General features: G+C 41.7%; 1 protein-coding gene across 1 annotated transcript; it reads right to left on the bottom strand.

Annotated features, from left to right (window-relative positions):
- Positions 1-11,088: 11,088 nt before the first annotated feature.
- LOC311122215 (transcobalamin-1-like) lies at positions 11,089-12,216 on the bottom strand. The gene is made up of 4 exons (XM_084196604.1): positions 12,119-12,216; positions 11,877-12,021; positions 11,452-11,591; positions 11,089-11,302 (listed from the first exon to the last, which is right to left on the bottom strand). The coding sequence occupies exons 1-4, from the start codon at positions 12,192-12,194 to the stop codon at positions 11,241-11,243; spliced, it is 423 nt and encodes a 140-aa protein (XP_084052730.1). The 5' UTR covers positions 12,195-12,216; the 3' UTR covers positions 11,089-11,240.
- Between the last annotated feature and the right edge of the window lie 1,668 nt (positions 12,217-13,884).

A 13,884-nucleotide genomic window follows, 5' to 3' on the forward strand; every position in this document is an offset into this window, starting at 1 on the left:
GGAAGCATATTCAGCTCTTGGTGTAGCCGACAGTGTCAGCTATGCTAAGGTAAAAATGGCTGTGTTACAGATTTATGAATTGGTTCCTGAGGCTTACTGCCAACGATTTAGAACTTGAAAAAGGGCTGATAAACAGACTCGTGTTGAGTGTGCGCGAGAGTTATCTTCACAGTTTAATCGCTGGTGTTCCGCCTCTGCGGTTACGACTTTCAGGGGTTGTGTGATCTGATTTTGCTAGAGCAATTTAAGTACACAATCCCTGATCGAATAGCCACGTACATTAACGAACGAAAAGTGAACATTGTCTCTGAAGCTGTGGTTTTGGCTGACGAGTATGTTTTGACTCACAGAAGTGGCGTTCGGAGAGATTTGGGCATCGCACACCGAGACACTCTGGTTAACGGGCAGAGCTTCATTCATCTAGGGTTGAGCCTGGCTCCTGTGGTAAAGCTGACTTCAGTCAAGTGTCACTACTGTCAGGGTTCAGATCATTGGAAAAATGGATGTCCTGTTCTCAAGGCTAAGGGTAAATTTAGCACTCGCGCCTGCCTGTCCCACATCTGTTCACTCCTGTCACTCCATCTCATGCCCAGGTGCATGTGAAAGTCCAAATTGACCCAGATTATTTACCTTTCATTACAGAGGGTTTTGTGTCTCTGTTAGGAAGCAACAACCCAGTGCCAGTGAAGATCCTGCGGGACACCGGTGCCTCTGAGTCGTTTGTGTTAGTCTGTGTTACCCTTCTCTGCTGAGACTGATTCGGGGAATAGTGTTTTAATTAGGAGAAACGGGTTGAACACTGTCAGTTCCATTGCATAAACTGATGTTGGACTCTGAACTGGTGAAAGGCGAGGTTGTTGTAGGGGTGCGTCCTTCAATGCCTGTTGAGGGTATCAACGTTATCCTTGGGAATAACTTGGCTGGTGAGTGTGTAAGGCCTGTCGTGTCTCCATCTAGTGGCTTCCGCTAAGCTGTCGTTTGTAGGGATTCCCGATGAGAGCACGTGGAGTTTCCCAGAGGTGTTCTCTGCGTGCGCGGTGATGCTTTCCATGAGCCGTGGCGACCTGGTCACTATGCCGGCTAACGATAATGTTACAAAGAAATCTGTCACTACTTTCCCTGTTATCTGTGCCCTGCTCCGATCTATTCAAGGAGCAGTGGGCTGACCCCACATTAAAAGAGTTGCGTGACCAAATTGTGCCTCTGGAACAGTTTGGAGATGTCGCCCATGCCTATTTTCTCCAGGATGATGTCCTGATGAGAAAATGTGTGCCTTATAGTAGTTGTTTTGTGGGGGAGGCTGTTAGTCATGTTGTACCAGTACATTTTTGTGAGCTGGTGTTATACTTTCCATAACTATGTTGCTGGACATCTGGGTGTAAGGAAAACCTACAATCGCATACTGAGACATTTTCTTTTGGTCTAGGTTAAAGAGGGATGTTTCTGCATTCATCAAAACCTGTCACAGCTGTCAATTAATGGGTAAACCTAATCAAGCTGTTATGCTGTTTCCAAATCCCGTAGTCAGCCAGCCATTTGAGTAGATGATTGTTGACTGTGTTGGCCCTCTGCCTTGCTCTAACAATGGTAGAAGTTACCTGTTAACTGATGTCAGACCACTAGGTTTCCTGCTGCCTATCCTCTCCGGTCAATCACGACTAAGTCTGTGCTAAAAGCTTTGACTCAGTTTCTCACTGTTTGGAATCCCTAAGGTTATTCAGAGTGACCAAGTTTCTAATTTCACCTCTAATCTGTTTGGTCAGGTTCTCCAACAGCTCCATATTAAACACAATTTGGCTAGTGCTTATCACACGCAGAGTCAAGGAGCGCTGTAACCTTTCCATCAAACATTTAAGTCTTTGTTGAGAGCTTATTGTACAGAGATGGATAAGGATTGGGATCAGGGGTGCTGTGGTTACTGTTAGCTGCCAGGGAGATTTCACAGGAGAGCACAGGTTTCAGTCCAAATGACCTAGTGTTGGGACATAGTGTGCATGGGCTTCTAGCAGTGCTCCAGGATGACTGGAAGTCTCCCAAGCCACCTCAGTCCCTATTATCTTATGTGTGTGATTTCCGGCGACGCCTGTACGCCGCTGGTGAGATGGCTAAAGAGAAGCTTTCATCTTCACAGGGGAGGATGAAAGGAATATTTGATTGGTGCGCTGAGCCTTGTCACTTTAGTTCAGGTGACCAGGTTCTTGCTCTGCTGCCAATTGTTGGTTCTCCTTTTCAAGCTAAGTTTTAAGGTCCATATATGGTTGTGCGCCAGTGCACTGAGCAAAACTATCTAGATGCCACTCCAGAACAGAGGAAAGCGCATCAACTGTGCCATGTAAATCTGCAAATCCCTATTACGCGCGTTCCTCTTGGGCCGAACAACGGGAGTCCGCAGAGGATGGTAAACCTGTTCTTTTGGCTGGTACTGTTACATCGCTGGGTTCTTTTTGTCATGCTATGTCTGTGCATGATGAGGAGGATGTCCCTGGGCCCGATGATTGCATACTGCAGGGTAGATTGAAAAATTCAGAGTCACTGGATGTTTCGGTTAGCCTTCTCGCTCATCTACCTGCTGATAGGCGAGACGAGTTTGTCAGTCTGATTCTGAGTTTTCCAGTTTTCTTTTCTGATACGCCTTCACGTACAAACTTAATAGAACACGATATTGAAGTTGGGGATGCTGACCCCATCCATCTGCGGTTTTATAGATTTTCTTGAAACTGAGTCTGGTCCTATTGATCAGGTGGACACGCGTTTTCTCATGCGCATTGTCCCTGAGTGTTGTGACGTATGCGTGTCGTCCACGTGACCAGCCACTGTTTGTTTTGTATTGTCCTGTCATCTGTTCCCTGCTGTCCTCATTTTCTTCTTTCCTCTTAAAGGTTGCTTCCTGTGCGCAATGGTTGCTGAGGTCTGGGGAGGACGATGTTGGCTGGGGCAGCTTTAACAAGGGCAGTATTTTGTTTGTGTTTATGTAGGTTTGGTTAGTGTGGTGTTCCGGGGTCCTTGGTGGTCCCTGGTTTATGTGGGGGTGTGACGACCCTCCCACTCTGTCTGCCGAATTCTTTCACTCTGTTTTCCTTAATAGGATGTCGGTGGGCGGAGCTGAGAGTCGTCAGCGAAATGGAACACACCTGGGATTGGGTGTGTCCCAGGGATAAATACACCTTTCCCCCATACATCGAAGAGACTCTCTCCACGCTGATACACTGTTGTTTTTGGTTGGGGCATTTTGGGGCTTTGTGTTAATTTGTTTTGGCACCTCTCAACACTCCTCGTTATCACCATCTATGCACACATCCACTCACACTACTGACTACACACACACCATTGTTATTTGGATATTGTTTACTTTATTTAATAAATGTTTGTTATTTCTTTCTCTGCGTTGTCTCCTTTGTGACGGGCTACGAGCCGATTTGTACCACTACAGAGTTCCAAACTGCCTCAAGCAACAAGAACTGTTTGTCGGGAGCTTCATGAAATGTGTTTCCTTGGCCAAGCAGCTGCACACAAGCCTAAGATCACCATGCGTAATGCCAAGCGTCGGCTGGAGTGGTGTAAAGCTCGCCGCTATTGGACTCTGGAGCAGTGGAAACATGTTCTCTGGAGTAAGAATCACGCTTCACCATCTGGCAGTCCGACGAACAAATCTGTCATTTTTGGTGGAGGAGGAATAATGGTCTGGGGTTGTTTTTTATGGTTTGGGCTAGGCCCCTTAGTTCCAGTGAAAGGAAATCATAACGCTACAGCATACAATTACATTCTAGACCAGAGGTTGGCAACCTAAGGAACGCGTGCCAGCTACGCAAGGGTATTTGCCTTGGCACGCAAAGGCATGTTAAGCCACCCCAAAAAAACAATAATTGTTTTTGTTTTTTGTGGCTTGCTAAGCCTTGTTTTGATGTTTATTATCTCACTTACTTTCACTATTTTTAAATGGAGAAAATTATTGAAATTGCATGCATTGGTTTCGAAATTGCATTGGTATTCACTGCAATGTCGTAGATCCCAAGGTATGTCAATCCTGATTAGCCAATGGGAGTTTCATATTAGTTCAACGCAAGATGACCCGCCTTGCCTCTCCCGCCAAATTCAAAACCAAGGCAGCGCTGAAGATGAGATTTGTTTTCACATGGCTAGCAGCTAGCAAGCCGCCTTTTATTATTTTTTTAAAGTTCAGGGAGAAAAAGGTAATGAGCAAAGAAGAATAAGGCAGATGTCAGCTCATTTATTGCCTCTTGGACAAAGGAATATGGCTTTGTTTTACTGAAGGACCGGTCTGTTTGCGCTCTCTGTTGTAAAACTGTTTGTCGGCCTTCAAGTGTACGGCGTCATTTTGAAACGAGACATGAGAAACTTCAAGGATGAGGCGGACAAGGCTGAAGGAATCAACAGGGCCGTAGAGGGGAGCTGCAAAATTGCGCAGTGCATTGCTAAACAAGGAAAACCATTTACTAATGGGGAATATATCAAGGAGGCTTTCCTCAGTAGTTCGCAGGCTTTATTTGATGGATAGCCTAACAAAGACACAATCATCTCAAAGATAAAAGACATGCCTGTGTCTGCCAGATCTGTTGAAAGGCGTGTTAGCGAGATGGTTGAAAATGTAAAGGAGCAGCAAACTGTAGCGTTAAAAGATGCACCTGTGTTTAGTGTGGCTCTTGATGAGAGTGTGGATGTGAATGACATTCCACGTCTGGCAGTTTTTGCAAGATACTGTGACTTAGAGCAGGTACATGAGGAGCTGCTTTGTCAAAAACCCATGCATGGTACTAAAGGGGAAGATGTAGCAAAAGACTTCACAGATCATTTTGAGGTGTTGATATTAAAAACATATTCACTATTACAACTGACCGTGCCTCCGCTATGGTGGGGAAACATAAAGGATTCGCAAAGCTGATTGAAGATAAGATTGGCCACCCTGTGGTTAAATGTCACTGTATTATTCGCCAAGAGAATCTGTGTTCCAAGATCAAGCCCGTGGTGCTAATGGACAGCGCCTCTTTTTAGCGAGCTATGGATTTCTTCCTTTTGTGGGCAATTAGATATTCAATAGAGTAATGCACATATGAAAATCATAACTGCCACGCAGATCGTTAGAAATGGTAGGGTAAATTGGTGGCCGACCCCTGTTCTAGACAATTCTGTGCTTCTAACTTTGGCAACGGCCCTTTCCTGTTTCAGCATGACAATGCCCCTGTGCACAAAGCTAGGTCCATACAGAAATGGTTTGTCGAGATCAGTGTGGAAGAACTTGACTGGCCTGCACAGAGCCCTGACCTCAACCCCATCGAACACCTTTGGGATGAATTGGAACGCTGACTGCGAGCCAGGCCTAATCGCCCAACATCAGTGCCCAACCTTACTTGTGGCTGAATGGACGCAAGTCCTCGCAGCAATGTTCCAACATCTAGTGGAAAGCCTTCCCAGAAGAGTGGAGGCTGTTATAGCAGCAAAGGGCGGACCAACTCCATATTAATGCCCATGATTTTGGAATGAAATGTTCAACGAGCAGGTGTCCACATACATTTGGTAATGTAATGTATCACTCAATTCAGTACTTCCTAGTTCCATGTATACATGAAACAGTTATTTAAGTTATATAAAAATGTGTAGAGTCCCCTGCTGATTAAAGACCCATGGCTTTAATAAATTGCAACAACAAAATAATAAAATAGCTTATAAGCAATAGAAGGGCAAGTCTTACCAGACTTGATACATATCAATCAAAAAGGGTTTATTAAAAATAGACACAAACAAATACAATAACATGTTTCAGTATAATACAATACGCCAAAAAACAAGATGTAGATTTATCAATAATGGCTGTTAATGCCAAAAAGGCTTTCGACCGTCTTGCATGGCCTTTACTATTTAAAAATGTGAAAGCCTTGAACTTTCCATCTGAAATAATACATTTAATACAACTATTATATAAATATCCTAAAGCAAAAATATACACAAATAATACATTATCTTATGAAATTGCTTTAGAAAGGGATGTCCTCTCTCCCCATCCTGTTTGCACTGGCAATTGAACTGCTTGCAGAAAGAATTAGACAGGACCGAAACGTAACAGGTATCAGTATTTGGTAAACATAAGATAAACATAAATATAAACTAAACTTATTTTCGATCTCCTGATATACCTGATTGAAAACTCAATGCCCCCTTGCTAAAAATATTTTCTGAAAACTCTAAAATCTCAGGATATAAAATGTACTTGGAAAAACTGAAGTAATGGCAATAGGAACATGAAAAAGAATAACTCATGATCTACAACAATCCTTTAAGTGGACCACAAAAAAATATCAAATACTTAGGATGCTTAATAAGTGACAACAAACAAATAATAAAGATAAAGATAATGCCATTACTCAACAATATGAAAGCAGATCTATTTAAATGGAACAATCTTCCCATTCATCTTACAGGTAGAATAAGCCTCTTCAGAATGGCTCCCAAGGTTTTTATATTTATTCTCGGTAATACCAATTACCCCACCGAAGACATTCTTTTAAAAAGTATACTCGGCCATAACAGACTTTATATGGGCAAATAAAACTCATAGAATAAAAAGGTCAGTTTTACATCTCTCTAAGTCTGAGGGTGATTTTAACCTCCCAGACTTCGAATTGTATCAACTCGCCACCCAAGACTTTTACTTGAGACATATTGTTAAATGCACTAAAGAGGAACAATGGGTAATGAATTATTGAAGAGGCGCATGCTCAACCCCAGAATCTTTTCACAAGTCTATTTTCAAAGAATAAAATTAAGAACATTAACAACTTCATAGTTACGAACACTATAACAATATGGAAGAAAATTAAACGTATTCTACAACAACCAATATCACTCCCAAAAAACACAACCCTATGGAACAATCCTTGGATAGCCTTTCAGAATGCACCGATAAATTGGTCCACATTAAAAACCAAAGGCATAGAAACCATAAATGACTTGGTAGTAGGAAATACATTTATATCCATGACAGAATTAAAAAGCAATTTTGGACTGACCAATGTAGATATTTTAAAATAAATGCAACTTAAAAGTTTGAAATCACAACATTTGGATTTGGAATCTTTTGGCCATTAGAGCAATATTGAGGGAATCCTATTTGAGTCAGAAAAGGATATTCATACGATAGGTAAGATATACGAAACCTTGCAGTGAGCCTATCCACCTGACAACCTTTTAGAAAAAAAGATTAACTATTGGAACCAAGACTTAAAAAGAACTGATGTTGGCACAAGATGGAGGGAATGTTGGAACATAACTAACGAAATACCATACTAACCTTATACCTTATATAAACTACCAGTCAAAGGTTTGGACACACCTACTCATGCAAGGGTTTTTCTTTATTTTTCAAATGTTTTACATTGTAGAATAATAGTGAAGACATCAAAACTATGAAATAACAAATATGGAATCATGTAGTAACCAAGAAAGTGTTAAACAAATGAACATTTATTTTATATTTGAGATTCTTCAAAGGAGCCACCCTTTGCGTTGATGACAGCTTTGCACACTCTTGGCATTCTCTCAACCAGCTTCATGAGGTAGTCACCTGGAATGCATTTCAATTAACAGGTGTGCCTTGTTAAAAATTAATTTGTGGAATTTATTTCCTTCTTAATGCGTTTGAGCCAATCAGTTGTGTTGTGACAAGGTAGGGGGGGTGTACAGAAGATAGCCTTATTTGGTAAAATACCAAGTCCATATTATGGCAAGAACAGCTCAAATAAGCAAAGAGAAACGACAGTCCATCATTACTTTAAGACATGAAGGTCAGTCAATACGGAACATTTCAAGAACTTTGAGAGTTTCTTGAAGTGCAGTCGCAAAAACCATCAAACGCTATGATGAAACTGGCTCTCATGAGGACCGCCACAGGAATGGAAGACCCAGAGAGGAACTTAATTGGTTCCTCTCACTGGTGTAGTCATGGCCCTGCCTGATGCTAGGACCTTTGTGGGTGTAGAAGTATATGTGTGTGAAATAGGACTGTTTCTTCTCTCTTCATCTGACCTGACTTCGGGTCGAATTCCTCGCTCCACCCTAATCCACGGCTGTCCTACCTTATCAGTGACTGAAACCAGACTGTTGCCCTTTGCCTCCCTCCTTAGGCATATTCCTGGAACGGAGCCAGGGGTTAAACATAGTTCAGACTATAAGTTAAACATGGTTAATTACAGCATGATGGGCGTTGGGACTGAGTGGTAGAGAAGAAAGAGGCTTGGAAAAGAGCCAGGAAATGGACTTGAGAACTGCCTGCTATGTGTTGGAACTGTATATGTTTGAGAAATTGATTATGGACCTGCCATGTTTAAGACATGTTTAAGTATCGATTGATAGGTTTGGGAATCAATTAGGGGGTCAGAACGGAGCCAGGAAATGGCTTTGTTATTTTTACATTTTACATCTTAATTCTACAAAAACTCTGAAAGTAGTTTGTGTTCGAGGACAAAGACAATTTTCTAAATCATTACCAGCCTCAGAAATTGCAGCCCAAATAAATGCTTCACAGAGTTTAAATAACATACAGTGAGGGAAAAAAGTATTTGACCCCTCTGCAAAACATGACTTGGTGGCAAAACCATTGTTGGCAATCACAGAGGTCAGACGTTTCTTGTAGTTGGCCACCAGGTTTGCACACATCTCAGGAGGGATTTTGTCCCACTCCTCTTTGCATATCTTCTCCAAGTCATTAAGGTTTTGAGGCTGACGTTTGGCAACTCGAACCTTCAGCTCCCTCCACAGATTTGATATGGGATTAAGGTCTGGAGACTGGCTAGGCCACTCCAGGACCTTAATGTGCTTCTTCTTGAACCACTCCTTTGTTGCCTTGGCCATGTGTTTTGGGTCATTGTCATGCTGGAATACCCATCCACAACCCATTTTCAATGCCCTGGTTGAGGGAAGGAGGTTCTCACCCAAGATTTGACGGTACATGGCCCCGTCCATCGTCCCTTTGATGCGGTGAAGTTGTCCTGTCCCCTTAGCAGAAAAACACCCCCAAAGCATAATGTTTCCACCTCCATGTTTGACGGTGGGGATGGTGTTCTTGGGGTCATAGGCAGCATTCCTCCTCCTCCAAACACGGCGAGTTGAGTTGATGCCAAAGAGCTCCATTTTGGTCTCATCTGACCACAACACTTTCACCCAGTTCTCCTCTGAATCATTCAGATGTTCATTGGCAAACTTCAAACGGGCATGTATATGTGCTTTCTTGAGCAGGGGGACCTTGCGGTTGCTGCAGGATTTCAGTCCTTCACGGTGTAGTGTGTTATCAATTGTTTTCTTGTTGACTATGGTCCCAGCTGCCTTGAGATCATTGACAAGATCCTCCCGTGTAGTTCTGGGCTGATGATTCCTCACCGTTCTCATGATCATTGCAACTCCAGGCCGAGGGAGATTGACAGTTCTTTTGTGTATCTTCCATTTGCGAATAATCGCACCAACTGTTGTCACCTTTTCACCAAGCTGCTTGGCGATGGTCTTGTAGCCCATTCCAGCCTTGTGTCGGTCTACAATCTTGTCGCTGACATCCTTGGAGAGTCCTTTGGTCTTGGCCATGGTAGAGAGTTTGGAATCTGATAGATTGATTGCTTCTGTGGACAGGTGTCTTTTATACAGGTAACAAGCTGAGATTAGGAGCACTCCCTTTAAGAGTGTGCTCCTAATCTCAGCTCGTTACCTGTATAAAAGACACCTGGGAGCCAGAAATCTTTCTGATTGAGAGGGGGTCAAATACTTATTTCCCTCATTAAAATGCAAATCAATGTATAACATATTTGACATGCGTTTTTCTGGATTTTGTTGTTGTTATTCTGTCTGTCACTGTTCAAATAAACCTACCATTAAAATTATAGACTGATCATTTCTTTGTCAGTGGGCAAACGTACAAAATCAGCAGGGGATCAAATACTTTTTTCCCTCACTGTACACATCTCAACATCAACTGTTCAGAGGGGACTGTGTGAATCAGGCCTTCATGGTCGAACTGCTGCAAAAAAACAACATTACCAAAGGACACCAATAAGAAGAAGAGAACTGCTTGGGCCAAGAAACACGAGCAATGGACATTAGACCGGTGGAAATTTGTCCTTTGGTCTGGAGTCCAAATTTGAGATCTTTGGTTCAAACCGCCGTGTCTTTGTGAGACGCGTGTGGGTGAATTGATTATCTACGCATGTGTAGTTCCCACCGTAAAGCATGGAGGAGGAGGTGTTATGGTGTGGGGTTGCTTTGCTGGTGACACTGTCTGTGATTTATTTAGAATTCAGGGCACACTTAACCACCATGGCTACCACAGCATTCTGCAGTGATACGCCATCCCATCTGGTTTGGGCTTAGTGGGACTATCATTTGTTTTAACTGGACAATGACCCAACACACCTCCAGGCTGTGTAAGGGCCTGGCCTCCACAATTCCCCGACCTCAACCCAATTGAGATGGTTTGGGATGAGTCGGACAGCAGGGTGAAGGAAAAGCAGCCAACAATTGCTCAGCATATATGGGTACTCCTTCAAGACTGTTGGAAAAGCATTCAGGGTGATGTTGGTTGAGAGAATGCCAAGAGTGTGCAACGCTGTCATCAAGGCAAAGGGTGGCTATTTGAAGAATCTCAAATATATAATACATTTTGATTTGTTTAACACTTTTTTGGTTACTACGTGAATCCATATGTGTAATTTCATAGTTTTGATGTCTTCACTATTATTCTACAATGTAAAAATAAAGAAAAACCCTTGAATGAGTAGGTGTGTCCAAACTTTTGACTGGTACTGTATATATGTATAAAGATTCAGTGTATAGAGAAATATATACAGTATATATGTGGTATAAGGTCATTTCTGAAATTATTTTGTGTGTGTGTGTACAGGTATACGTGTACAGGTATTATGATACAACTGTTGTAGTAATTTTATTTCCCGGCACAAGTTGTACTCCATAGCTACATGTACTTTACTAACATTTTACTCAGTAATTACAAACAGAATGTTATTTTACAGTAGTTCTGATATAGCCTGAGGAATTTTGTTCTAAATGTTCTTTTAAATCAACAACAGTATCATGTCAGGGTGAAAATCTTTTTATTTAAATTCTAAACAAGGTCTTAACATTGGACATTCCAAATGACTGAATTCCTTCCCTTTTTCCATGTAATAAATTGCACAACAGCACTTTTTCAAATCATGCAACAGTATCAGTCAGGCGCTTCTGAATGTTCACCATTTTGTAAATTTCAGGATGATGCGGTCATTTGGTTCTGGGATGTAACAGCCAATACCTGTGAAAGCAACGTCCACATAGGTCATTTTGTGTTTATAGTATGTGCACAATTCATGTGACAAAACAACACAAAACAACACTTGCTTTTCTGCTTAATTCTGTAGCTTTGCAGAGAGAGAGAGAGAGATATTCTAAATCATTACTCACCCACATCAGGTCTGATCACGGGTCCATTCTCCCCAGTCTGAACAAGGAGCTCCCAGTAAGTGTGCTCAGCATTGACCCCAGCTACACCATTCACACTCTCCAGGAAAGGACCATAGTTTGGGTCCTCTGTGTAGGTGAACCTGAAAGAACAATGCTCACTGACTACTGACATAAGATAAAATCTTTGACACACCACCTGCCAATTATAATACCCCTTATTAACTGAAACAGCAAGAATACCACCATTACATTGAAAACAGGAAAGTGCTGTACCACTCCATGCCATGCAATAAATTACACCTTGAACTAAAAAACATTGTCTGTAAATTGGCATAGAAAACTATTTCTCAAACTGTATAATCTGTATTGCATATATGAGCTATTCTAGAAATCAATCAGACAATGGAATCGAAATGTCTACTGACTTGAAGTCTGAATTGGTCTCCTGCAGTCTCTTCATGGCACCGAGTAGGATCCCTCTGAACACCATGTCAGCACTGTAGGTCTCATTGGGTGCATTGGAGAGGCTGTTGACTATTGTCAACTCGATGAGGTTTGGTCCATAAGCCTCTGTAATAAAATTGTAATTTAAATTGTAAACTATCCTGTATAGGTTTTAAAGATAACATTATAAAGAGGTAAAGTAAGTAAATATATTCTACATTACTTTCAGTCAGGATCCCAGGAACCAGCAACAGCAGAGCTGCGGAGAGAAAAGATACAATGGTCATCATACTCATCATGTATTCAGTTGGAAGATCAGTTGGAAGTGTACAGTACTGCACTCACTGCTTTTTATATTAGACTTGTGGCCACTCCTTTAGTGAGTGCATATTCGTTATCTAGGCAACATGTTGGCAAAGACTGAAAATAGTCTGATTTTCATTCATTTGTCTTGCCTGTCATGCTGTGTATTGTACATTTTGTACTGCAAAACTCAACATTTAGTTTGTGTCATATCTTGTATGGATCACTATCAGTCAAATGTTTCAGTGTACTTTAAAAAGTAAACTTGGATTATCGCACAATGACCTTCTATTCACCTTTCATAGTTTACTTGTTGTACTGGTCTATAGTCCCAGTCGTTAGTAAATAGAACGTCGCAGCCCCACCCGCCTGTGAGGAAAATAATTTGTGGTTACCATGGTTACCCTATTGGCTCACAGACAAAACTTGACCTTTTTCAAACACCGTTCTTTTGTTGTCTGCTTGTTTTAGTCTATTGCAAAACTCCATTTAAGAAAAGTACAATTTGTCTAAAGATTACTTTTCAACATTGCCTTACTTAGAAAAAACGAAATATTGTAGGAATTCACTCATGCTCCTTTTCATGATGGCGCTAACGTTAGCCACATGAGTGAGTGCTAGCTACCAACCAGGGCCCGGTTTCCCGATAGCGATGGAACTTAGTCTTACGAGTTTTTTAACAATTCATCTTTCCTACAACGGCTGATGATGGAACATGCGTTTCCCAGAACACCACGCAGAGAGAATGGTGGCTAAGTGTGTCATTGGAAGATGTGTCAAAACTGATAGGATCAAATAGAAAGGAGCGCTGCTCTCAGATCAGCTTTCTCCATTCAAATCTTTCCTTAACTTTATAATTATTTCACAATACTGATGACGGTTCAGCTCCTAGAGAGATATTAATACCTACGGCTGCAAATTTTGAGGCATCTTATTCTAATGCTTACCCAATAAACATGCAGTAAGTCACCGATTTGGCACATCATTGCAAACATGTTAAACTATACATCATGAAATATATTGAGACAAATTACAGACAGTAACCTACAGGTAGCAAAATAGAAGTCAATGCAGTCATCTCGGTTTTCATTTGAAGCATTTTTATACGTAGCTTGTTTGAATCAATTGCAAAGACATTGTCACTTTCTTATTTGTAGTCAACTTTGTTCTGAAGTTAATGGTGGTCACAGGGTTTCCACTAGATAGCACAGCCACAAATTCAAAATGTGCTATTTGCTCTTAATTTAAGGTTAGGATTATGCATAAGGTTAGTAGTGTGGTTAAGATTAGGGTTAAGGTTAGGGTAAAGTTTTAAATAACGTTTTAAGAAGATAAATTGTAGAAATAGGTGTGGTTAATGACTTCATGCAACTAATGACTCTGCTGAGTGGCACTGTGGTCTAAGGCACTGCATCACAGTGCTAGCTGTGCCACTAGAGATCCTGGTTTGAATCCAGGCTCTGTGGTAGCTGGCCGTGACCGGGAGACTCATGGGGCGGTGCACAATTGGCCCAGGGTAGCTCAGTTGGTGGAGCATGGCGTTTGCAACGCCAGGGTTGTGGGTTTGATTCCCACGGGGGGTATGAAAAAATAATGTATGCACTAACTGTAAGTCGCTCTGGATAAGAGCGTCTGCTAAATGACTAAACTAGTGACGTCACAGATAGACTAATCAACCATGTGAGT

Source organism: Coregonus lavaretus, assembly GCF_964263955.1.
Source record: "Coregonus lavaretus genome assembly, contig: HAP1_SCAFFOLD_4708, whole genome shotgun sequence".
Lineage (NCBI taxonomy): Eukaryota > Metazoa > Chordata > Actinopteri > Salmoniformes > Salmonidae > Coregonus > Coregonus lavaretus.

Bases quoted from the DNA above. Each gene is read 5' to 3' on its own strand.
- LOC311122215 (XM_084196604.1), bottom strand. From the start codon at position 12,194: ATGATGAGTATGATGACCATTGTATCTTTTCTCTCCGCAGCTCTGCTG. The intron at 11,592-11,876 runs GTCAGTAGACAT...TTGTTCTTTCAG, and splicing joins GAGACCAATTCAGACTTCAA to GTTCACCTACACAGAGGACC. The intron at 11,303-11,451 runs GTGAGTAATGAT...TTGCTTTCACAG, and splicing joins CGTGATCAGACCTGATGTGG to GTATTGGCTGTTACATCCCA.